Source organism: Lissotriton helveticus, chromosome 5_1 (genome assembly GCF_964261635.1).
Source record: "Lissotriton helveticus chromosome 5_1, aLisHel1.1, whole genome shotgun sequence".
Taxonomy (NCBI): domain Eukaryota; kingdom Metazoa; phylum Chordata; class Amphibia; order Caudata; family Salamandridae; genus Lissotriton; species Lissotriton helveticus.
The window spans coordinates 1,749,335,581-1,749,362,687 of record NC_136065.1 but is presented as its reverse complement, the minus strand read 5'-3'; the positions used below and the strand labels follow the sequence as shown (position 1 = coordinate 1,749,362,687).

The 27,107-nt window shown below is 45.1% G+C and overlaps 1 protein-coding gene across 1 annotated transcript in view; it reads left to right on the top strand.

Annotated features, from left to right (window-relative positions):
- The window catches only part of ASIC2 (acid sensing ion channel subunit 2), a 1,943,108-nt gene that overhangs the window by 1,605,723 nt on the left and 310,278 nt on the right, over positions 1-27,107 (top strand). The window contains exon 5 of the mRNA XM_078645029.1: positions 9,131-9,187. Coding sequence (XP_078501155.1) covers positions 9,131-9,187 — 57 coding nt within the window. The remainder of the gene's footprint in view (positions 1-9,130; positions 9,188-27,107) is intronic.

Genomic DNA, 27,107 nt, shown 5'->3' with positions numbered 1-27,107 from the left:
CCCACTCTGCCACCCCAGTTCAGACATGGCTATATGCAAATCAGTCTGACCCTGTGCCTCATGGGAACAGTCTAGCCCGAACTGCCAAGCCATGCCTTTCCTGGACCGGAAACAAGCTTCCGAGGACCGGTTTCTGGCATTCCAGCCGTCTTCAGCCCGGCTTGCTTGAATCCTGTGGCAAAGTGAGCAAGGGACTCATGTCTGAGCATACCCTGCCACACTTGTGGCGGCCAAAGCGGTACAAAAGGGGGCGGTGATGGACGGAGCATCTGAACCAATCAAACACTCACACCCAGTCAAAAGATCTGGGTTTGATCCATCACCGTTCTTTAGCCCACTCTGCCACCCCAGTTCAGACATGGCTATATGCAAATCAGTCTGACCCTGTGCCTCATGGGAACAGTCCAGCCCGAACTGCCAAGCCATGCCTTTCCTGGACCAGAAACAAGCTTCCGAGGACCGGTTTCTGGCATTCCAGCCGTCTTCAGCCCGGCTTGCTTGAATCCAGTGGCAAAGTGAGCAAGGGACTCACGTCTGAGCATACCCTGCCACACTTGTGGCGGCCAAAGCGGTACAAAAGGGGGTGGTGATGGACGGAGCATCTGTACCAATCAAACACTCACACCCAGTCAAAAGATCTGGGTTTGATCCATCACCGTTCTTTAGCCCACTCTGCCACCCCAGTTCAGACATGGCTATATGCAAATCAGTCTGACCCTGTGCCTCATGGGAACAGTTCAGCCCGAACTGCCAAGCCATGCCTTTCCTGGACCGGAAACAAGCTTCCGAGGACCGGTTTCTGGCATTCCAGCCGTCTTCAGCCCGGCTTGATTGAATCCAGTGGCAAAGTGAGCAAGGGACTCATGTCTGAGCATACCCTACCACACTTGTGGCGGCCAAAGCGGTACAAAAGGGCGTGGTGATGGATGGAGCATCTGAACCAATCAAACACTCACACCCAGTCAAAAGATCTGGGTTTGATCCATCACCGTTCTTTAGCCCACTCTGCCACCCCAGTTCAGACATGGCTATATGCAAATCAGTCTGACCCTGTGCCTCATGGGAACAGTCTAGCCCGAACTGCCAAGCCATGCCTTTCCTGGACCGGAAACAAGCTTCCGAGGACCAGTTTCTGGCATTCCAGCCGTCTTCAGCCCGGCTTGCTTGAATCCTGTGGCAAAGTGAGCAAGGGACTCATGTCTGAGCATACCCTGCCACACTTGTGGCGGCCAAAGCGGTACAAAAGGGGGCGGTGATGGACGGAGCATCTGAACCAATCAAACACTCACACCCAGTCAAAAGATCTGGGTTTGATCCCTCACCGTTCTTTAGCCCACTCTGCCACCCCAGTTCAGACATGGCTATATGCAAATCAGTCTGACCCTGTGCCTCATGGGAACAGTCCAGCCCGAACTGCCAAGCCATGCCTTTCCTGGACCAGAAACAAGCTTCCGAGGACCGGTTTCTGGCATTCCAGCCGTCTTCAGCCCGGCTTGCTTGAATCCAGTGGCAAAGTGAGCAAGTGACTCACGTCTGAGCATACCCTGCCACACTTGTGGCGGCCAAAGCGGTACAAAAGGGGGTGGTGATGGACGGAGCATCTGTACCAATCAAACACTCACACCCAGTCAAAAGATCTGGGTTTGATCCATCACCGTTCTTTAGCCCACTCTGCCACCCCAGTTCAGACATGGCTATATGCAAATCAGTCTGACCCTGTGCCTCATGGGAACAGTCCAGCCCGAACTGCCAAGCCATGCCTTTCCTGGACCGGAAACAAGCTTCCGAGGACCGGTTTCTGGCATTCCAGCCGTCTTCAGCCCGGTTTGCTTGAATCCAGTGGCAAAGTGAGCAAGGGACTCATGTCTGAGCATACCCTACCACACTTGTGGCGGCCAAAGCGGTACAAAAGGGGGTGGTGATGGACGGAGCATCTGAACCAATCAAACACTCACACCCAGTCAAAAGATCTGGGTTTGATCCATCACCGTTCTTTAGCCCACTCTGCCACCCCAGTTCAGACATGGCTATATGCAAATCAGTCTGACCCTGTGCCTCATGGGAACAGTCCAGCCCGAACTGCCAAGCCATGCCTTTCCTGGACCAGAAACAAGCTTCCGAGGACCGGTTTCTGGCATTCCAGCCGTCTTCAGCCCGGCTTGCTTGAATCCAGTGGCAAAGTGAGCAAGGGACTCACGTCTGAGCATACCCTGCCACACTTGTGGCGGCCAAAGCGGTACAAAAGGGGGTGGTGATGGACGGAGCATCTGAACCAATCAAACACTCACACCCAGTCAAAAGATCTGGGTTTGATCCATCACCGTTCTTTAGCCCACTCTGCCACCCCAGTTCAGACATGGCTATATGCAAATCAGTCTGACCCTGTGCCTCATGGGACCAGTCCAGCCCGAACTGCCAAGCCATGCCTTTCCTGGACCGGAAACAAGCTTCCGAGGACCGGTTTCTGGCATTCCAGCCGTCTTCAGCCCGGCTTGCTTGAATCCAGTGGCAAAGTGAGCAAGGGACTCACGTCTGAGCATACCCTGCCACACTTGTGGCGGCCAAAGCGGTACAAAGGGGGTGGTGATGGACGGAGCATCTGAACCAATCAAACACTCACACCCAGTCAAAAGATCTGGGTTTGATCCATCACCGTTCTTTAGCCCACTCTGCCACCCCAGTTCAGACATGGCTATATGCAAATCAGTCTGACCCTGTGCCTCATGGGAACATTCCAGCCCGAACTGCCAAGCCATGCCTTTCCTGGACCGGAAACAAGCTTCCGAGGAACGGTTTCTGGCATTCCAGCCGTCTTCAGCCCGGCTTGCTTGAATCCAGTGGCAAAGTGAGCAAGGGACTCACGTCTGAGCATACCCTGCCACACTTGTGGCGGCCAAAGCGGTACAAAAGGGGGTGGTGATGGACGGAGCATCTGAACCAATCAAACACTCACACCCAGTCAAAAGATCTGGGTTTGATCCATCACCGTTCTTTAGCCCACTCTGCCACCCCGGTTCAGACATGGCTATATGCAAATCAGTCTGACCCTGTGCCTCATGGGAACAGTCCAGCCTGAACTGCCAAGCCATGCCTTTCCTGGACCGGAAACAAGCTTCCGAGGACCGGTTTCTGGCATTCCAGCCGTCTTTAGCCCGGCTTGCTTGAATCCAGTGGCAAAGTGAGCAAGGGACTCACGTCTGAGCATACCCTGCCACACTTGTGGCGGCCAAAGTGATACAAAAGGGGGTGGTGATGGACGGAGCATCTGAACCAATCAAACACTCACACCCATTCAAATGATCTGGGTTTGATCCATCACCGTTCTTTAGCCCACTCTGCCACCCCAGTTCAGACATGGCTATATGCAAATCAGTCTGACCCTGTGCCTCATGGGAACAGTCCAGCCCGAACTGCCAAGCCATGCCTTTCCTGGACCGGAAACAAGCTTCCGAGAACCGGTTTCTGGCATTCCAGCCATCTTCAGCCCGGCTTGCTTGAATCCAGTGGCAAAGTGAGCAAGGGACTCACGTCTGAGCATACCCTGCCACACTTGTGGCGGCCAAAGCGGTACAAAAGGGGGTGGTGATGGACGGAGCATCTGAACCAATCAAAAACACTCACACCCAGTCAAAAGATCTGGGTTTGATCCATCACCGTTCTTTAGCCCACTCTGCCACCCCAGTTCAGACAAACAGGTCCCAAGATGCTTGTTTCCGGTCCATGGAAGACATGGCTTGGCAGTTCGGGCTGGACTGTTCCCATGAGGCACAGGGTCAGACTGATTTGCATATAGCCATGTCTGAAATGGGGTGGCTGAGTGGGCTAAAGAATGGTGATGGATTAAACCCAGATCAGTTGACTGGGGGTGAGTGTTTGATTTGCTCAAACGCTCCGTCCATCATCCCCTTTTGTATCGCTTTGTTCGCCCTAAGTGTGGCAGGGTATGCTCAGACGTGAGTCCCTTGCTCACTTGGCCACTGGATTCAAGATAGCCTGGCTGATGAGGATTATGAATCCGAAACCGGTCCCAGGATGCTTGTTTCCGGTCCATGGAAGACATGGCTTGGCAGTTCGGGCTGGACTGTTCCCATGAGGCACAGGGTCAGACTGATTTGCATATAGCCATGTCTGAAATGGGATGGCTGAGTGGGCTAAAGAATGGTGATGGATTAAACCCAGATCAGTTGACTGGGGGTGAGTGTTTGATTTGCTCAAACGCTCCGTCCATCATCCCCTTTTGTATCGCTTTGTTCGCCCTAAGTGTGGCAGGGTATGTTCAGACGTCAGTCCCTTGCTCACTTGGCCACTGGATTCAAGATAGCCTGGCTGATGAGGATTATGAATCCGAAACCGGTCCCAGGATGCTTGTTTCCGGTCCATGAAAGACATGGCTTGGCAGTTCGGGCTGGACTGTTCCCATGAGGCACAGGGTCAGACTGATTTGCATATAGCCATGTCTGAACTGGGGTGGCTGAGTGGGCTAAAGAATGGTGATGGATTAAACCCAGATCAGTTGACTGGGGGTGAGTGTTTGATTTGCTCAAACGCTCCGTCCATCATCCCCTTTTGTATCGCTTTGTTCGCCCTAAGTGTTGCAGGGTATGCTCAGACGTGAGTCCCTTGCTCACTTGGCCACTGGATTCAAGATAGCCTGGCTGATGAGGATTATGAATCCGAAACCGGTCCCAGGATGCTAGTTTCCGGTCCATGGAAGACATGGCTTGGCAGTTCGGGCTGGACTGTTCCCATGAGGCACAGGGTCAGACTGATTTGCATATAGCCATGTCTGAAATGGGGTGGCTGTGTGGGCTAAAGAATGGTGATGGATTAAACCCAGATCAGTTGACTGGGGGTGAGTGTTTGATTTGCTCAAACGCTCCGTCCATCATCCCCTTTTGTATCGCCAAATTTCAGAGAATGTCATCAGTCAATAACTGAACATTTGATATACATATATCTCTATGTTTAAATCCCTGTATATTGGTGTATTGTTATATGCAGAATAGGAAAGGTTCAAGAAAAAATTAAAAGAAGAGGAGATAGCACCTAGCACCTCTGTGAAAAGAAAAAGAAGTAAAAGTTAAACCAGTAACAAATACAGAAACCTTAGGAGAACAATATAGGACAGAAAGTAAGATAATAAACATTTCAACAAAATCAAACCGAGAGAGAGCAAAACAATGAAAATTCCGATCAAAAGCCTTTTTGGCATCTAAAGATATAGCTGCTAAAGATTATGAGTATGATTTGGATTTATTTAAAATGTTAAAAAAAAGTTATTTTATCTAAAAGATGGCGTTCCTTAACGAAACTTGATTGTTCCCTACCTATTAAAGTGGGAGAAAAACAATCCAGTTAAAGCGCAAGGATTTTGGCAAAAATTTTATAATCGTAGTTAACAAGGGATAATGGTCGATAATTTTTACATAAACTGAGATCTTTACCTTCTTTAGAAATAAGTCAAATTAAAGCATCTTGAAAGGTAACGAAAGCTGAATTAGTCATACAAAAAGAGCTACAAAGTTTATGTACTTTGGGACCTAATGCTTTTGAAAAATAATTATAAAATTCAATGGGAAAACTGACTGGCCCAGGAGCTTAATTTTTCTTGATAGAATTAACTGCTTTGTGAATATCTTACAGCGATAAATAAAAAATCCACAGAAGACAAATCTGTGTGTAAGTCAAATTCCTTTTGAACAGAGGATAAGTATTGATCAATATCAGCATGGATTTATCAGTTTCTGGGCTATAAAGTTTTTTATATAAGTCAGAGAATTCTGCTGAAATGTCTTTATTCTTAGTTACAGGGGAATCATCATTACGGATGACTGTTTCAATTTTAACTCATTCTATTTTAACTTTCAAATAGTTTGCTAAACGTTTCCCTGCTTTATTTTGCCCTTCATAGTATTTAGCGCTTGATCTGAGGACATAAGATGCAGCATTATCTGTGTAAAGTTTCATGAATTCAAGTTTAGTCTTAACCTGTGCATCTAAATATGGTCTAGATTTAGATACACAATAATCTTGTTCTAATAATTTAATATGTTTCAGAATATTTAAAGCTTTTTCTTATAAACACATGACAAAATATAGTCTCCTGAAGCAGCTTTAAAGGCATCCCAAACGTTTTGAAAAGATATATCTTGCAATTCATTTAAAAGTCAATATTACTGAATACATTTTTTAAACTGCTCAGTAAAATCACTATCTAGTAAAAGAGCTGTGTTACAATGCCAATGTTTAATATTAGGAGTAATAGGAAGCAGTTCTAAATCTAGTGCGACTGGGGCATGTTCTTAAATTAATATGGCTCCAATATCTGCATGTAAACTGTGTTGAGAAAGTGATTTAGAGACAAACTGGTAGTCAATCCTGGACTGGGCAAAATGAACAGGGCAAAAGAAAGTATATTCTTGCCAGCAAGGATTACTGAGCCCCCATTTATCTATAAGACCAGTCTGTTTGATGGTTCTGGTATATTGTATTTAAAAATGGATCTATAGCAACCAAATGGCATATGTAATTTACTTGTATGTCCCTATTAAAGTGGCCTACCTGTGGCACGGGCCTTTTAAATTGAATGCTACTAGTGGGCCTGCAACACTGATGGTGCCACACACTTAAGTAGCATTTTAAACTTGTCTCAGGCCAGCCATTGAAAAGTGTGTATGTTCAGTTTTAAACTACCATTTTGACCAGGCTAAATAACCCTTTTGCCAGGCCCAAGGTTTCCCTTTTAGTATATATAAGTCATCCCTGGGGTAGGCCCTGGACGGCCCTAATGGCATGGTGGAGTGTTTTTAAAAAGTAGGATTTTTAGGTTTGACATGTCCTGGTACTGTAAGGCCTGCCTCTTCCACAGGATAACATTGAAGTTACCTTATTCTATTTTATAAATGTAATTTACAAATGGAAACAGGTAACCTCTTCATGTTTGTTGTCTCTGGAATTATAATTTTAAATCCCAATTTATGGTAAAGTCAGATTTTAGTTTACAGTTTTGAAAATGCCACTTTTAGTAAGTTGCCATTTTCTTGCCTTAGCCATTTCATGCCTGCAGCTATTGGCCATCACTGACAGGATGAGATGGAGGAGCTGAGCCCAGTTCCACTTACAGTTGAATAGGGCGTGTCCTGTCTCCACTCAAAGGGCTGCCTACCCCCTATGCTTAGTCTGGAGCAAGGGCTAGGAAGGCAGTGCACAAGTGCACTACAAATGCATGCCCTAGAAGTGTCTCCCCACTTTAAAGGCACAACTGGATCTCAGACACCACCACTTTAGTAAACTTCTGGACCTGTGTATACTTCTGCCAGGAAGGACAGTTGTGCTGCTACAAGGACTGCCTCTCTGCTGGACTGCTGCTCTGAATTAACTGAGGTCTTGCTGTGCTGACCTGCTGCCTGCTGTCCTCTTGCCTGGGTGAGAAGGACTGGACCTGTTTCTCTTGAACCCAGAACCCAGAGTGACTCCAAGGACTAGTTGGCTAGCCTCCTGATCTGAAGCCTCAGCGACATAACAGGCTTCCAACAACCTTGCTTCTGCACCATGGCTGTGCAATCGGTGAGCTACGTGGATTGGACAAAGTCTCAAAGACTCGCATCACCATGGCAGCTCGCGACATCTTCGGAACAGTCACTGCGCGACGCATCCTTACTACTGGTCTTCAGCCTCAATGATGACGATTGACTTTGCATCGCAGCTTCATAGTTCTTCAGAACCGATGCAATGCAACGCTTCAGCTGTGTGACACGTCTTCAGTTCGCAACCTTTCAATGCTCTGCAAATCAAAATTTAAGGAACTTTGCTCAGCTGGCCTAACTGGGTTCCTGTAGCCAGTCCACGCTCCATGGCAGTCAACCTAAACCTATGACTTTGTCCCCATCTGGAGCAACCAGATATACACTGTTGGCACTTTTTACTTTATAGTACTATTTTCACTAAAACCTTTCAAATTGAATATCTACGGTTCGACTAATTGGAATTTTGGTCACTTTGGTCTTGTTTTATTTCTCAAAGAGAATACTATTTTTCTAACTTGGTGTGGGATCCTTTTTGTATTGTATTTCCACTTTATTACTGTTTGAAGTGTTTCACAAATACTTTAAGTTAAGCCTGACTGTTCTGTGCCGAGCTCCCAGAGGATTGAGCGCAGGTTAATTTAGACTTGGCATGAGCCGCACCCTGACAAGGATTGTGGTTGCTGCTTGACCAGGGCTGACACTCCAGTCAACTAACAACCTAATTTCCCACAGAAGGGGTATGGATCACCTTTAGATTTGGTGGGGGTAAAGATGAAGGGGGTTCTCCATTAGGAAAAAATGATATACCATAAATAAAAAATAAATAAATAAACATTCAGTTGCCCATCTTCCTGGTGTGCAAAACAGCACACAAGTAACAGGCAGACTTCAAAGAAATTGCATAAAAAAAATAACAGGTCAGGTGGCTTGGCTTTACATGTATATTATTACACCTGATTTAACAATATCAAAAAAGTGTAAAGATATGTGCAGGCGTAGTCATTGAACTCTGTTCATCTTACTAAGCATGTTTGTGAATCGACCACGATTTTAGCTCTGGTTTCAGTAATCCAACTGTATTCATTTAGTGTCATTTTGCTTAGCACATTTTTTCTTGATTTTCTAAATTAGTTTATGAATATTTAATGTTATCTTCTTGACTTTAATGTTGTTTGTTTCTCTTTGAACCTATTATGTATCCCTCTGGGGAAAATCCACTGTTTGTGCTATAGCTACCAAAGGTTCAGCCAAGTTTTCTGTGAACTGTGTTGTAACCTTACAAGATAGTGCACAAGTTTTGTACGCATGCATTTCTTTTAGATTCCAAGCAAGAGTTTTTGCTACTTTGCGTCACAGCTAAAACTCCTTAGGTTTTAGTAGAACTATTGATGTGTGCTATGTCTGAAATACCCGTTACAGCAATTCATTCTGTCGAGAACCCAGTGTAATTAGGCTCTTTATCCACTTATCAATGGTGTGCATTGTAATCAAGAATAGCTTTAATTGAATCCTGGAGTTCTCTGTTTTAACCTAATCATGTTTAGGAATTGCTCATCTATAATAAATGGGCATATTCTAACCATTACTTGTTTGCTTTCTTGCAGGTGATGCACCATACTGTACTCCTGAGCAGTATAAGGAGTGTGCAGAGCCAGCATTAGGTTAGTAACTACCACACTGCATGATAAGGCATCTACTGACCCTACACTCAACCCAATGCTGCCATTTTCCATAGTATTGCATGCCATGGGCACCTAATAACAATATCCAGTCAATAGTATTTGGAGCTGTTTGATTTCAATTCCTAGTTTGAAAATATTCAAGGCAGTGATAGCTCACGACTTTGTTCTGTGGTAAGAAGTCTCAAGCAATAATGACTGATAATTAATACACACCGTATAGGTTGACACTGATATTGCTGCCGATGCAGTGGTGCAGCAGATGTTGACAAACGAATGTGACTCATGTCACTGTTGAAGAAGATTCTATTGTTGTGTTATCTTGGGTTTGCAGACAAGGGTGAACCTGAGCCCCTCAAACATCAGCCAGTGGTTACATTTGACTTGAGAGCCAAGTACCTCCACACACGGCACAGTGGGTGCCGCAGTATCAACTTCACCTGGTGCACAAGCTTTCTCGAAATAATGGCTTCTTTCTGCAATCACAGTTCTGCTACGATAAGGAGCGAAGGTGCAGTTCTTATTGGGACTAAGATGGTCATTGTATCCAGCCTTCACTTCTTTGCGTTCGGCCTGAACTTGTAATTTTGTCCCTTTCTGGCATAACCAGATAACCACAGTTAGCTTTGTGCTTTTAGGCACTATACTTACCTTACAAATTTGAAATTGCATATTTACAGTTATACTGATTATATTGTTGCCGTTTTAGTGTCAAAACATTTATTAAGATTGAATCTTATTTTTCTAATTGATGTGTGTTTTTCTTGTGTAGTGTTCTCACTTTATTACAGTTTATGTGCTGCATAAATATTTTACACATTGCCTCTAAGTTAAGCCTGACTGCTTTTCTGCCAAGCTACGAGGGATAAGTGCAGTTTAATTTTGTGACTGTCTGTGGTTCACCATGATAAGGATTGAGGCTGTTTGTTTGAGAAGGGCTCACATCGGTCTACCAACAAACCAATTTCTCACGTTTGGATTTTTATCCTTCAAACCAGAGTATGAAATGGCAATGTTTTGCCAACAGGTTTTTAATATGTCTTTATTTTTAAATAGATGCATCAATAAATGAACAGGGTTTATACCGTATTGTCGCCTTTGCAGTGAAAGGGAGTGGATTGTTTAAGTGATCTGTTGCTTCAGTAGTGTGATTTTCAGTATTACTACACTCACAGTGTGGTATGCAGTACACCAATGTTATCTGTGGCTTTGAGAAAGCCTGTGAAAGGGATACCAAGGAGCTTAGATTTAGGGGAGGGGTGGGTATGTTTGCATTGTATAACAACAAGGAGGGGAGGGGGATCAAGTATGATCCACTAGGGCTTAATTTACCACTCAAGAGGAAAAGAGTGGAAGGTCCTGCCACAGTCGTAGCCCTTAGCAAAGAGTACAACAGAGAGGAGACTGGGCTGTTCCTAGGAGACAGGGTGAAAGACAGTCACTGTGGTGAAGGGGTTGTTGCTCGAAGATGAGTTAGCCCTGGGTATCCATTATGTTGGATATAATGGCCTCACACACCCTTGCAAGTGTCATGCTTCATTATAGGCAATGCTCCTCGTTGGGCAGTCGGTGCAATACCCAACGGGCACACCTCAAAGAGAGTCTCTTTGTCGGAGATCTTCTATCCAACTGCCTATGGGTGAAGTGGGGGTGAGGGGCCAGAGCAGAGTAGATGGTGTGGGTGTAGTTAAAATGAGGCACAAGGTACCGGAAAGCAATTTTATTCTGGTGGTCCTCTGCCGCACGTAAAATCAAGTGTAGTCTGTAGTCGCTGGAACTTATGTTTCTAAAAGTGTTACAGTACTAGGGTGTGAGGGATGTGGTCAACATGTTTCTCGCTTCAAGTATATTAACTGCGATTCTTCAGGACCTATTATTCAAAATAACTACTATCTACAGAAGCTTGACCTCATAGAGTGTCAGTTCAAAAAAAGCACACAAGTTGTACTACCTGTTGTACACCCATTCTTTGCCTACTAGCTAAAGTACATAGGTGTCAACAGTACCTGGCAGGTATGAGATCAGGGGGAGCCTTAGTGAGTGAGGTTCCTGCTGCCTGTGTTATTGCCGTCTTGCCTACCCATCTGCTGCCGGATCCGGATAGTGTTGGATTGTGACAACCCCCAAATAAATGAATTCTTAACTTGGTAGTTGGGTCTCAGGACTGCCCATCTTTATCGGTTTTTCTCATCATCCTGACTTTACTGAGAGGTTTTAACTTATTCTTTTTTTGAATCTGGAACGTAATACTATATAGTACTATATACTATATAGCTCTCCATTCATATAAGTAGTCCTTGAATGGATGCAAATTCACTACTTTTTGGAAGTTGCAAACACTGGCAGTAGTAGGCTTGGAAAGCTGTGTCAGTTTCAAGATTTCAGGCTTGCTATTGGCACTCAAATGCCCAAAAGGTGAAGGGACAAATGCTTGAAAATTGCCTGATCACTAGCAATCACTTGAGGTAGCATTCAAAGTCATTGATTTTCACCCATTGAGTCACTCTAAACTGAGGGCCTGATTCAAGGTTTGGCAGATGGGGTGGCGGAGGACTTTAGGTCAGCAACTCTGCTTGCAAATATGTAGATCTGGACACTGGCCCCGTGGACATCTCTATACATTTGCTGGAATGTAGGAACAGTTTGATGGTTGGCTCCTTTAAACATAATGGCTGCCTGTCAAATGTCTGCAAAGTGTTTTATTTTTCAAAAACAAACTCCTAAAGTGGGAGTTTACTTTAAAAAAAAAATACACTGACAAATGGGAGTTTTCTCCCCTGGTGTGGGAGTCATTTTCCTTTTTTTACTGTTTCTGACTGCCGCGATATACCTGGGGTTGACAGACAGTTAATAAAAAGCCATCCAACCATTCATTTTCAGTATTGTGGATAGTTGGATGGCTTACCTCTAAAGACTCCTTCTCTATTGTGCTTTTGAAGGAAGCTTTACACTGATGGAGTAAATGTCACTCTATTGGCATAAAATTTGCAGTATGCAGGGGTCAAAATCGGGACCTTGAGTTTGCGGGTAGGATACGCTGTCACCATCACCACGGAGTACCCAGTACGGCAACTTTAAATCCGCCTTAGTGGCCCGCTAATGGAAATCTGTGTTTATCCTGATCCTAATGGGAACAGTCCATTCTGAACCTTGGGAATCTCACCCATTCACCCTGTGGCCCACTGCTTTTTTTCTTGGGAAAATTGAGATTCACACTCACAGAATCTCACTGACTAAGCTATGCCCATGGGGCCACCAAGTGTTCCCAACAGTGATACATTTAGCACAGTATCATCTATTATGCTGCCTGACAGTATTGGGTAGTCAAGCAGTGCCTCCTTTAGAGCTAGTACACTCTAAAACATATCAAAGGTACATTTCTTTATTATGGGCAAATGATTGGTGTTGCTTTGAATGCTGCAGCGCTTTAATGAGATAGGGAAATTAGCCACATCGTTTCAGTGTTTCTTCAACCAAGGTTAAAATGGTGATGTTTTAATTTAGAAAATCACACAAAGGAATGGGTAATCAATAGTTTGACAATGTTAGCGTATAATATGTTTGAATTTGTGATTTCAAAATTCAGACACTATGTTTGACATAAATGCCACAAAAAATGTCACTGAGATTCAATGTTTGCACTCCCTCTTCCAAATCATGGTCTCAGGCATTGTTTCTATCAGAATATCTGCTGCATATGACGGGCTACTCCTGCCTAATCTGACATCTAAATTATTGGAAGGATTTTTGGAGCCCTGGCAAAATTATATGTTGACATTTGGCACATTTTCCCCACTACCAAGGCTCTTTTTGATGCCTGTTATTTCAATTATGCACCCTCAAGTAGTTATTTGTGGCGGTGCTGGAAGACCCATGCATACAGTGGTCTTCAAGCAGCACCACCAAGTGTATTACTGGAGTATGAATGTTTTGGGGGAAAGACCTTGGAAGAGGAGATCTCAGACTCTGTGGACACTCATCGACTATGCTGTTTGAGACCTGGTATAAATATCTGTTGTCAAAATGACAATATGACTTTTGCTGTCTTCTGTGCTGAATTTAAAGTTTTTTATGAGCTTTCTTACAATGCTTATATTGTACTGCTCGAGTTCTACAAAAGTCCTTGTCAGTGTGAGGCACAAGCCAACGCTAAAATAATGTACCCTAACTTAGGAGACAGGTGTGTAAAGCTTTTCAAAACATCAATACCTTATATAAGTAAGACAGAACACACACTAAAAATCCATATCCAATTTATAAAAAATAGATTATATTTTTATTAACTAATAGACACCAAAACAATGAAAAATCCAATGTAGGGAACCAGAGATATGATTAAAAACATATAGTGTAATTTTTGGACATCCGGTCTCGCTTGACTGGGACGAAGCCAAAGTTTGAGGCTAACTGTGATGGAGCCCTAATAAGATACACTAATCCGGAGGCCTCTGTCAAAATTTTACTTTAATACTTAGTAATTTTTCTGTAGCATTTTGACATCGAGCAAGGCAATTCTTTAGGCTGGTTTCAGTGAGGGTTCAACGGCATGACTTTCTACGATTCCCTTGTAAAAACCTGTAGGTCTGGAGCTCCAGAGCTTTCAGCTGGATGAACCAGATATCCAGACCAGATTGTGGTTGAAGATAGCTGGCTTGAGTCTCGACATCAGGTCAGTCACCTTATGGAGCTTTTCTCCAAACTTCTGGAACATCTCCCTAAAGTTCATCTTGAGGGTTCAAAGTGTCCAAAACACAAATCCAAGAGTCTCCTAAATGGTCCTTGGGAAGCCTGGACTACTTTTCCCATGATGCACCTGGCCAAAGCTGTACAAATCCACTGTTCATACGCCAGGATGGGGACTCTTGGTGGAGATAATGCAGCTGGGCTTGGTTAACCTGTAGCTTTCAGGTAGCCCACTCCTTAGATATGTTTATTCAGGCATAGTCCCACGCAGTCCAGGTGAGTGCAGTCCTCTTGGTGCAGGCCAGGGAGTCATCAGGGCAGTCTGTCTTCTTGTCTATTCAGGCAGCAGATCTGAGGAGCTATGTAGCTCTCCCATATTTATTCACAGTTTATGGGCATCAAGCCGGAGCACCCCTGACCAATGGGATCTGGTGTGCCACCCAGGTGTGGCCTATTCTTGTCCCAGAAAGCACCATTATCTCAAAATCCAACATGGCGGACATCTCTCTAGAGTAGCTGTATTAGCCTAAGCGAACCTACTGGTGTGGCTAAGTTTTACTTACATTCCCCTTTCAACTCTTTCCTTAATCTAATTCCTGAGGCTCCTAAATGGCTGGGTTTTGCAAGATGTGGGGGTTAGCCTGTGCTGTCCTAAAGTGTCAATCTACCTTTGAAGACCGGTTTTGCATCGCCTTCCTGCCTTTTGGCTTCTGCAGCTAAAGTTCCTTCATCTACAGGAAATCCATTGTCTACTCTGACAGGACACTTCACACCTCATCAAGCAGCTCTGGCTCAGCCTGGGAAAGGCTGGCCAATCAGGAGAGGGCAATCAGTTGCAAGTTGTTGGATTTATCTCAACTATTATTTTGATAGCTTGAAGTCTATTTTTAGACAGCTCCTATCAATATTTATATATTTTTTTAATACAATGGTAATCTATAGAGCCATTCACTACAATGGGTGCAACAGAATTGGCAGTTTTTCACTCACCAAGGCTTAAAAACATCTTTAATAATGTACCCGTGTATAGTTGCATGGTACTCTAACTCTAGGGCACTTAGGGGGGGCCTTAGGGGTGACTTATAAGGTAGATTAGTACTTTGGAGGCACCTTTTAATCCAAAGTCAAATTTGTATAATATGTCAATTTAAAAGCAGCCTGTAAGGCAGGGCTGGCTTTTAAAATGACAGCAGGCACCACAGTAGCACACAATTCAGTGCAGGAAAGCTACTGGGCCTCTAATCCTCCCTGCCCTGTGGTGAAATATAATGTATTCAAAAGGAAGGTTTGGGCCTGGCAAAAGGTGCAATGTGGCAGCTAGACATGGCTGTTTAAAACAGCACAGACAGGCTTTCCAATGGCAGCCCAGAGACTTGTTTAAAGGGGGTACTTGAGTGGGTGCCACAATGAGTGCTGCAGGCCCACTTGTAGCATTTAATTTACAGGCCCTCACACAGGTAGTGCCACTTTACTAAGGACTTACAAGTACATTAAATAAACCAATGGGGTATAAGCCACTGTTACCATGTTTTAGGGAAAGAGCACAAGAACTTTAGCACCCATTAGGAGGAGTGAAGTATGCAGAGCCCTAAGGCCATCAAAGTCAGCAAAAGGAGATATGAAGGCAAACAGTCAGGGGAAAACATGCCAAGGATGCCAGGTCGAACATGTTACTCTCATAACAAAGTTGCAGACTTTCTTTCTGATTCTGCCTTATGACATCATGTTTCCAGCAACAATTCTATTGTCACGTTCTCTTTTTCCTGCACTGTGGTACCCTGTGTGCTTTGGATTCCATGTTCAGCTCCCAGTGTCACTAACTGAAGAAGAGCCCAAGTCACCTACATTATCTATGGAAATGCAAATCAACACAAATACCAAAATCCATCCTTAATTTCGTTAGTTCATTGATCTGTTTGAAAAATGGTAGTCCATGAAATGTGGAGAGCTGTGGCATGGGCTTCACTCTTGAGGATGGCTGATGTCTGCGAATTACCTTCCCACACTGATAGCTCTCTGGAGACTGTAAGATAGTCATGTGCTACCATACATGTTTTTTTATTTTCATTTGAGCCTGCTACTTGAGCCAGATTCACCTACCGAGTAGCTCAAACCAGGATTTAAACATGTTGGACCATTTCAAGTTCCAATTCAACATTGTTTCAAAAATTCAAACAGCTTTTTACCCCATTGCTAATATGTGCCTGTCAGCATGGAGATATATAACATGTTTTCTATTCCATTGATCAATCAATGTTGTGAGTCTAGAGGTGTGGTTATGAATGCGGTGGTGAGGGTAGCGAACTCTGGCTTTCGTGTGCACCCCATCGCTCTTTTTATGAACTCAAATATCTTATTCCAAAATATTTTAATTTTGGGGCAATAGAAGATGAGATTGGCCAGGTCCCCTTTTTCTGTGTTGCAATTCCAGCATGTGTCATTTGCCCTGAGGCCTGTCGCGGCTAGCCGAGTCGGGTTCCGGTATATCTTGTGCAGCAGCCAAAATGTTGTCTGCAATAGTATTGGGGATATTTTGTGGTGTGCGGGTGATGCCCAGAGTTGGACCAGGTTACGCTAGCTTAGTGGGGTGCTGAGTTGTTTTGTCCAGTATGCAGTTGCTTTATCGTTAATTTTTGTGGTGCCTGGCCGTAGGAGTTTTTTTAGAGGTGTGATACCTGGTGCCCTAGCTTGTCTAGTCTCACCATATACTGGGGCAGTGAAGGTGTATGCTGTGCTAGTTTAGCTTTTGTGAAAGCTGTTTTTATTTTTAAGAAATTGTAGAACTAGATGTCTGGTAGCCCATATTTGCTTTTTAGGGTTTCAAAGGGCATTGGTTTCCCTTCCTCCTCTAGATCAGCTGGGAAGGAGATACCTTTCCTTTCCCATATGTCCAGCATCAGGCATCTCCCCCCGTATTTAATCTTGTTATTAGCCCATAGGGATTCCCATTTCGAGTTCCTAGGACTGGTTTACATTTTCTTGTCTACTTTGAGTAGTGCTATTTTTGTGTTTTTGAATAAAGGGTTGGCTGCGTGCTTGTGTTTGTTGGCTGTCAGTAGGGTCATCGGGTTCTGGTTGTTTATGAAGGCTCTCTATACTGATTGCCATACTGATGTGTATCCTTTTGGGTGGTGCCACCCAGTACGCTCCCTGCTTGGCTATGAAGGCGGTTTGATAGGTTCTGTAGTCCGCTAGGTTTACACCTCCCATGGTTTTGTCTAGCCTTAGTTTTTTCATACTTATTCATGCTTTTTTCCCCCACCACAGGAATTTCGTGATTTGTTTTTCCATCTTACGGTGGAAGTCATCCGTAAGGATAAGAGGCAGCATGCTTAACAGGTAGTTAATCATTGGGGTGATCATCATCTTAATCTTTCTATTTTGCCCCACCAGGTTATGAACTTGGGCGACCAGAATTCCAGGAGGTTCTCTGTTTTCCCTAGTAATGTCTTCTCATTTTGGTCTAGAGATGACTTAAGATTGTTGCCGAATTGTATCCCTAGGTATTTAATCAACCCTGTCTGTCATGTCAGTCCTGAGTTCCCTAGGTTGTCTATGGTGGTGTTGTATGTTGAGGGGTTTACATTCATATTTCTCCCTGTTTAGTTTGTATCCTGAGTGAGTTGAGTATGTGTCAATATTGTCCCTCAGGCCCTGTATGGATCTCCCTGGTTGCTCCGTCATTATAAGGATGTTGTCCGCATATGCAGCTAGTTTGACATCTACGCCTTTGATTCTGATCCCCCTCACCTCTTTATTAGCATTAATATCTCTGATCAGGGGCTCCAGGGCTAAGAGGAATAGTGAGGGGAATAGAGGGCATCCTTGTCTCGTTCCCCATTGGAGTTTAAAGGGCTCAGAGAGTGAGCCGTTCACTATAATGGAAGCCCTGGGGTCTTCATACAGAGCCATGACCTTCCGTATAAAAGCCTCTCTGAGGTTAAATGAGTGCATGCATTTTTCCAGGAAAGTCTGTGAGACTCTGTCAAATGCCTTCTTGGTGTCTAGGGTAATAGCCACAGCTGGATCTGTTATTTTGCTGGTGTGTTCAAGTACGTGGCATAGGAGTCTAGTATTGTCGTTCGACATGCGTGACTTAAGGAATCCTACCTGGGAGGAGCTTATGATTTTCTGCAAGATGGGGTTTAGTCTCGCTGCCAGTTTTTTTGTGTATATTTTACAGTCCACATTAATTAGCAGATGGGATTGTAGTTTTTGGGTAGTAGTGCGTCTTTGCCGTCTCTTGGAAGGACGACTATATTTGCCTCAGACATGGTTTTGGATACTATTCCCATATCCGCGCGATGGTTGAACACCTTTTTCATTGTGGGTTCCAGTTGGGGTAGCACCGCTTTGTAAAAGTTGGCTGTGTAATCGCCTGGGCCTGGTGCTTTGTTGTCCTTCAGAGATTTGACGGCCATTTCGATTCCGGTCGTGTTCATTTCCTGGCCTTGCTGGGCGCTTCTACCTCCATCAGTTTGGGTAGGTCAAGCCTGTTTAGGTATTATGTGCACTCCCCTAGGTCTAAAGTATGGTCGTTTCTGTAGAGTTCTTGGTAGAACTCTTGGAATTTACGTAGGATTCCGTCGTGTTTTGTATGTATTCTATTGTGTGAGTCTGTGATGGATGTTAAGTTGAATTGTCTCAGTTTGCGCTTTAGGTAGGAGGCTAGCAGTTTGCCCGCTTTGTTTGCCTCACAGAGATTGATGGCCTTGTATTTGTTAACCCACATCACTGCTCTCGCGCTCAGTATTTTATTATACTCGTACTTTTTCGTTGTGATGTCTGTCAGTAGTCCCGGGCTATGTACTACTTTGGCGTGCTTTGATTCTAGTCTTTTAATGTCTGCTTCGAGTTGGTTCAGTCTCTGGTTTGCGCTTTTGTTGAGTTTGGCTTTGATGTTGATTAATGTCTCCCTTACTGTCGGTTTTATTGCGTCCCACAATATGTTGGGGGCTGTGTCGTGTGTGTTGTTGAATTTGAGGTACTCTTTAGTGGCCTCCTCTATCTTTGTTTTGTTGTCTGGGTTGGTCAAGAAGTCGCTGTTAAAGCGCCTTCTTCTACGGATGTCTTCATTGTGTATGCCGCTTAAGTTTGAGGCTGATGCACGAATGGTCTGACAGCAGTCTCGGGGTTATGTCTGTGTGTACGATTAAGTGTGTGTGTGGTCCCGTGATTAGTATGTAATCTATCCTGCTGTACGTGTTGTGTGGATTGGAGTAAAAGGTGTAGTCCCTGGTGACGGGGTGTTGGAGTTGCCATGGGTCCTTGAGGTTGAATCTGGTGCATATATTGTTTTAGGTGGTGTGAGCGCTTGAGGGCTCGGAGTGGCAGTGTGATTGTCTGTCTAATATGTGGTCAAGGGCTATGTTGAAATCTCCTGCCACCACCGTGAGGTCGTTCTACTGAATATTCTCTAATCTGTGTGATATTCCTTCCCAAAAAGCTGCGTCATCTGTGTTAGGGCCATATATGTTGATCACGTGGATTCTTTGCTCCCCCCTTTTCAAGTGTGTGACATGTACTCTGCCTGTGTCATCGTGCTGGTGTGATTCTATAGACCGGTCGGATCTCTTGTTTACTAGTGTTATAACCCCTTGCTTTTTCCCAACCGCCGGTGAGCACGTCACCTGCAAGATCCGGTTGGCTCTCACTTGTTTGGTGTCTTTCAGGGACAGTTTGGTTTCTTGTAGTAGTATGACGTCTCCTTTACTTTTCGCTAGGTAATCAAGTATCTTTTTTCTCTTCACTGGGTGGTTAAGGCCCTTCACATTCGGAGAGACTATCTTTAGGTCAGAGCACAGGTTAATCTTGTTGGTGGGTGTCATAGCCTATGGTGGTAGGGCGCTGTTGTATCTAGTTCCTGTCTTTTGTGTCCCCCTGACCATTGGTTTGCGTCCCCCCACTCCGTGTTCTTTTGGTCAGCCTGGCGCAGCCCCATACTCTGGTCTATCGTATTCCGTGCTTGGTTTGGTACTGACGTTCCCTGTGCAGAAGATTGTATGTGAAAAGGAAAGAATAGACTGAAAAGAAAAGGAAATATTCAAGAAAGCAAGACAAATCCGCTGAATAGTCCCCCCACTTCACCCCCCTCCCTCCCTCCCTGCCCACCTTCCCCTGTAAACACATGGTATGCTGAACATGCGATGACAAGATCGCTGTTTTGTCTCCCCCGGGAGTTTGCTATATTTGTTCTTGGTTTGGATACCTCTTGAGATCTCACTACAGTCTAAGGTCTAAATATATAAAGTCATTAGGAGACCCTTTATTTAACGGTCTGCAAACTTGCCAGTCTCCCCTCCCTCCTTCCCCCTCGCAACCGGTCGGCAGGTTCATTCACCGAAAAAGTATATGGAGGTCTTTTTCTTCCTTGTGAGCGATGGATGGGTTGGCGTTTATGAGCTGCCCCGTAGGGCTATGCACGGGTGCTTCTTTCTTTATTCCCTGAGTGTCAATGAGGTCACTATGTTGTGAGGAAGATGTGTTGCGGTACAGTACGTTACCCTTATCACCTTGCTCGGCCAATTCAGTTCTCAATCCACCGTCAGTTACGGTGATGCCCTTCTCTTGTTGGTGCCTGTCTGGGAGGTCTCCATCTCTTGTCGGGACAGTCCATCCAGGTATCTGTTTAGCTCCCTTGGTTCTTTGAATGTTTGTGTTCGTCCGTTGTCATTTGTCCTAAACCTTGTCGGCCCGGTGAAGGAGAAGAGGATGTTTTTCTTGCGCAATTTGTCTCTTAGGCCAAGAAGCGCTTTCTGACGTCTACTGTTGGCTTCGAGTAGTCTTGTGTTAGTATTATTTTTTGGTCATTCCAGAATATATGTTGGTTCTTCCTCCCGTAGCTGAAGATGATGCCTGTGTGCTGTGATCTTAGCGGTTACATATGATTGGTCATGGGCCTGTCTTTGTGGGAGATCTCGTTGCTGGTATTCCGTACGCTTTGTCTAACTCGAAGGGTTGGTCAAATTTGAGGTTTGTTATCTTCGGCAGCATGTCCTCAATGAATGCCATACAAGATCCTGCCTTGTCCTCCGACCTCTCCGGGACACCTAGGATCCATATGTTCCCCCTTCTGTTTCTGTCCTCCATCTCCGCAGTCTGCTTTTGCAGTTCTGCTGTGGCTTTTGTCAGGGCTTTTATGTCCTTGTCGACCTGCTTGTCTCCATCTTCTATGTCGCTAATTCTCTGTTCTTCCGTTTTCAGTCTGTTGTTCATGGGATGGATGTCTGCCCTTACTGCTGCTAGTTCTAGTTGTATGGCGTCAGTAGTCTATTTTGCGAATTTTGCCAGGTCATGAACGTCCTCTAGTTTTTTCAATATCCTGTCCAGTGTGATGTTCATGTCCGGTTTATGCTTTATTGGCGAGTCTGTTATTACAGGCTCTCCCCTGTTCTTCTTTAATTGCTGTTGAGCCTTTGTTTCGCTTCCTGCCATGTTTGCCAGCCCTCTGTTCAACTGTTGTCAAATCTTCTTACTGCCTTAGGTGTTGCTTCGATGGGACTGTATTTGTTTGTTGTTATCCCTTGTAGAGAGCGTCTAGTTTCCACGGTTAGGGCTTCCCTATGGTACTTTTACCAATTATGATGCTGCGGATGTATTCGCTTGCTTGCGTCAGGTGCTTATTTTGGTCTCTTTGGCGTATTTCGTGACTGCTTTCCAGTGCCTTAAGTACTGACTCTTTTGTTTAGTGATGTCTTGTTACCTTGTTGTGCCTGCGTATGTGCAGATTCTGATGTTCAAGAGGTCTGTTGTGTCCTCCTCTTCTTCGTTTAGGCTTGTGTTGGTTCTTTTGGCTTAGTGATGGGAGCTGAGAGGTGGGCCGCGTGATGTTCGCGGTTCCTACCGCTCTTCTTGGTTGACTCCTCAACTTTGTCCTCCCCCTGGTGCGGTGGTGTACTGGTATGACGAGCGTGTGTCTGTATGGCGCGCCTCTCGACCTGTTTTGTGTGGGAGAATTGGGGGGGATCGAGGGTCTCGAACGGTCTTGCTGTGTGACTACTTCTTCTCAAGGCCTTTTGTTTCCTTGTGTTGCTCTTCTTGTCCTTTTGCTACCAGTGACTCCCTTGTTGCTCTTGGCTCAGACCGTAGAAATTCTCAGAGCATATCAAGAACTGTGTTTAGATCCGCTGACCTCTTGCACCTCTGCGCTCCCTGCCCTCCTTGATGGTCCCCCCTGGTTACGTTGCTGTCGATTTATGCCTTGCTTAGGCTTTTCCCTGTATCTTGTTGTTGTCCTCTTAGCGGTTTGGTCGCTCTGTGTCTTGGTTTCGGGAGTACTGTGGGGGGGGGTCCTCAGCTCTGCTTGCCATGCGGTCGTGCCGCCGGCTTGCAGGGTCTTGTGTTTGGCAGTGCTTGGTAGTGCTTGGTGCTTGGCTGGCTTTATCACCCCCGCTGCTCGCCGCCGCTGGTCGCCTACCTTGTAACCGTGCTGACGGGTGCCGCGCCCTCCCAAGATGGCGGCCGTTGCTTACTGTGGTTGGTGTGTACTCCCCTCTGTTTCAGTTACTGTTTGTGCCCCTTTTCTTGTCTCTGTTGTCGCCCATGGGCTGGCTTGCCCTTAGTTGTTGAACCGCCCCTGTTGTAGCCCTCTCCTTCCTTTATAATAGCCCTCTTGGTCTTTCCGTGACGCGCGCCCTATTGCCCCCATCTGATCAACTTCTTATTTGTTTGTTATCTGCTCCTTACGTCCTGTTCTGCTCTGGTCCCCACATTTGCCCGTTTGTTCCAGGTTGTGTGTAGCGCGTTGTTCCTCCTTCCGCCCCGCTGCGGGGCTACGAGGCTGCTGGCAGTTTCAGTTTCGTTCTTGTGGTGCCATCTTGTGCCTACCATACAGCCTCCAGTCGCCGTCGCCGAGGGTTCTTTTTTCCTGCTTTCTCCGTCCCACTTGTTCATGGGATTGTTACCATCTTCTTCTGCTAGTGTTTCGACATCCTGGTTGTACTTTCTTTTCTAGATGCTCTGGTGAAAATTCGGGGGTTTGCTGATTTCCCTCCCGGTCAGACGGAGCGGCTGAATTAGGCAAGCATCTCCCTTGCCATCCAAGCCACGCCCCCAGACTTCCTTTATAAGGAGACTCAGAGCCCATAATAAGAGCCAGAAAGGGACCCAGTATCTCCCTTGCCGATAGCGTTTACCGATACCTTGGTCATCAGCAAATCTGGGATAGCAGGGGAGCATTCCTGATTATGAGATATTGGGGAATAACATGCAGAAGTTAGTTTCCAGACCAATTTCCACATTTTCCCTTCCATTCTTTTTTTAATTTTACTTCTGCTCAAGAAGCTGGATACCCCCATGGGTAACAAGTGCGCTCAATGAATCAACATAACATAACATAAATATTTTCACCCGAAGACTTCACTTGCTTTCAGCTGCAGTGTCCTTACATTCGATGTCATGTTAATGCGGCCAGTAAACTCCTGTAGCCTGCCTCTGTCAGGAACTCTGGGGCACTTGGAATGAGGCTCTGAGCAGCAGACCAGACCATGTTATTTTGCCACCACGGGAGGCAGTGTTGTGGTCCACAAACTACAGCCTTGTAACCTCTTTAGCTTATTTATGAGCTTTGCGAGTCTAGGGGAAAGTGTGAGAAATGTGGCATTATTTCTCGTGAAAGCTGTTAATTGGAACAGGCAGGAAGTGGTGCACGTGGAACCAGACCTGTCATAATTTATTCATTCACGAAACATGTATTCTACTGTGTGTCCTTACCTCAGGGATTAATGAGGCGCTGTAAAAATGTTTGTAAGCTCAGTGTACTCCACAAAGTCACCATTACTGCTAAAAATATTTTTGGCCCCAGGTGATAAAGCCATAGAACGGAGATAAATGCAAAATTAAACTATTATGCAATACATATCAGAAACAAAAAAAAGGAAAATATAAGGCACAGAAAGAGAACATGAAATAAAATATGAATGTAGAGAAATGTATTAAAATAGTGAGAAATAGTGAACCAGGAAATGCTAAATATTCAATGCATTGATTTATAACTCTGAGAAGTAAACTTATTCCATTTACGTCTTGAAAGTGCAAGCTACAGAATTATTGAATTGAGTAATAACTCTGTGGGCCTGTTTCACAAAACCTCCAGGTAAAATGTCGTTATATACACGCTTTAAGTTTTTCATCTAATATTTGCTTAAATTTCCAACCTCCTGCTTTGACATTATGATCACATTCACAGTGTGTTCCAGTAATAGTTTTGGAAGCTGTATCAGCTACAGAATCCCGAGCAAACCCTCATAAGTTAGCATTTCTACTTCTTGAAAAGAAGACTCTATAAATCCACATGCAGACATGAACTGTAATCGTACAGGTGGTCGTTTAAGGGTTCATTTTTACCTCCACTATGAAAACATTTTTCTACCTAGAAATTTTTCCCCTACAGCCTCATTTTCCCTATAATGACCCCACTCGATTGTCGTCAAGGATACCACCTCAATCATTCTCTTTGCAGAACTGAATCCCTGACCTTATCCATGATGAGAATGTGATAATCAATGGAGAGAATATGCAAACCAGGTGAGTGTGTGGGTATTCACATGCAGTTGCAGATATCCCTGCCATCCTACACCCATTTCCTGTCCCAGTGAGTAGATGTGTTCAAACATAAAGTTCTGCCACACTGGCACCTTTGGTGTATCACTGGAATACATTTGCAGTGATGAACTATGGTACCAACCATTCACTTAGATACAACATGACCTCTCTGATTCAGGGCCTGTGTCATTCATACTAGAACCACCAAGACATCTGAGCCACTCGCAGCTGCTCAGGTTGTTAAAGACAAACGTTGAAAGCAATGCAACACATCTATTCAAAGTGCATCCTAAAAGAAGGGGGAAACCATTTAAAATCAAATAAAAAGAAGCTCATATCCTATTTTCAGCAGGGAAAAGCTACAAATTGAGCCAAAGAGAAACGTGCTCCAGAGAAGATAGCATTCATCCCTGCCTGGAAAGGCCTAAGCCTGCAATGAAATCCAGCTCCGTCTAAGGAATGGTTCTTGTTTGCTGTTATCCCAGTTTCTTAAAACTATCATGTTTCTACTAACCTAGTGCGAAAGATCCATTGACAACCAGTGGCATAACATTAGCACCTGCAGCCTCTGTGGTGCGGGGGTAGGGCGAGTGGGGTGGTGCCCGAGCTCAGGGGGCCCCCCTCCGGCACTGTGCACAGGTGAGAGGGCCTTGGTCTGAGACCTCCTTATTGGGCTTGGGGGGCCCTCCATGTACTGTGCATGGGGGCTCACATTCGTTACTCCACTGGTGGAAGCAATATTTTTTTGCGTCTCTTACCTTCCATTAACATATGAAGAAAAGTAGCAGAAGCAGGGAAAGGGGAATAAATAACTTGCTAAATTAATTTATTCCATTATGATGTGTTGCTATATGCTCTTTTGTGTAAGACGAACATAGTTTCTATTTGGCATCAGTAGAATTGATGAATAAACCAGCATTAACCTCCAGTGATTCCCCTACACTCAGAGATGTATTCACAGACTTGAACTCACTGTACTCATTAACACACACGTATTATTCAATCAAGAATTTATCTTGTTCCGTTACAGGCACTTTTTTTTTTTAACATAACATTTTATTTCAAAAGAAAGCAAAGTCAATAAATCAGTCACATACAAAAAGCATATATCTGAATCTGGTTACGTCATGTTCACATGAATAACTTGAGAAGCATTTCAGGAATTGAGGCCAAGTTCGGGAATTGCCAGTTCAAACGTTGGGGAGTCACACAGTTCACCCCGGAACTTATTCCAGTGTCCCCATTTCCTATCCCATTTCATGGGGCAACCTCTAATCTTATACACAGTTTTTTCAGCAAGCATGCAACGATCCAGCTCAGCCACCCAACCCACCACTAGAGGCCTCTCAGGGGAGCCCCACTTCATAGCAATGCAGCGTTTGGCCAACAGGAAGGCTATGGCCGCCCACTGCAATTCCAACTCATGCAGGTCAGAAGCCCCCCCATATGTTAAGGACACTCTCTTTTGGGGATAGCGAAATAGGCTTACCCAAAGAAGCCCTCATTTTATGTAAGACTCCCTCCCAAAATTGTTGTACCACCGGGCAGTTCCACAGGACGTGATAGAAGGTGCCCGGCTGGCCACACCCTCTAAGGCATAATGTGTCAGGGTGCCTGCCAATTTTGGCTAGTGTGAGAGCAGACATGTAGGCTCGATGGAGGACTTTCAGTTGGATTAGTCGGAATCTATGGTTGATGGCCGACTCCCTAGGAGACATTAAGGCTGCCCGCCATTCCTCCTCTTCTAGAAGCCCCATGTCTTCCTCCCATTTATTTCGTAGGGGTCAAAAGGTGTTAGGGAGGTTGTTGCAAAGCTTATGATAGGTGAGGGATATGGCCTTTTCGGGGAGAGTTTCTGACAGTAGTCTATCCTCCAGGGGGGAACTCTCCGGTATGGACGTAAGGTCGGTGATGGCAGTGAGAAGGGCATGTTTAATTTGAAGATATCGAAAATGTTCTGTTGGTGCTAAAGAGTATTTGGATTGTAGGTCTGCAAAGGTCAGTAACTTGCCCCTGTGTGCTAAGTCGCCCACTGTGGAAATCCCAATCGTGTCCCATTTGTCGAAACCCTGAAGAAAACAGAGGGAACCAAACTGCTGCCTCGACCATAGAGGGGTCGCTTTGGTGATTTTATGCGACCATCCCAAACACTTATTGGTTCTGTGCCATATAGCAATCGTATGTGCCAGGGGCCCAACGTACCTTTTCCAGGTTGGTTTACTATATAGGGCCCCCAGGTAGCCCTCCCGCCGGGTCTGACTCTTGTCAAGAAGGTAGGCGGGATTTAGGGGGGAACCGTGAGTCCAATGATTGATGGCCACTAGTTGCGACGACCAGTAGTAGTCGCAAATTGGGCAGGGCTATACCCCCGTCATACCAGCCCTGGGTGAGTTTATGAAGGGCTATGCGGGCCGTCCCACCGTCCCACAGCAGTTGACGTATGTCACTCTTCACAGCATTAAAGTAGGAATCTGGGATTGGAAAGCGACAGTTTTTCAGGGCGTATAGGAAATGCGGGAGTGCTAGCATTTTAAATAGAGCAGCTCTACCAGGAAGTGATAGTGGAAGAGAGCGCCAATGTGCTACGTCCTTGTGCAGCCTTCGCAGGGGGCCCATTAGATTTCGGTCCAGGAACACCACCGGGTCCGGCGTGATGAAGATACCTAGGTACTTAAAA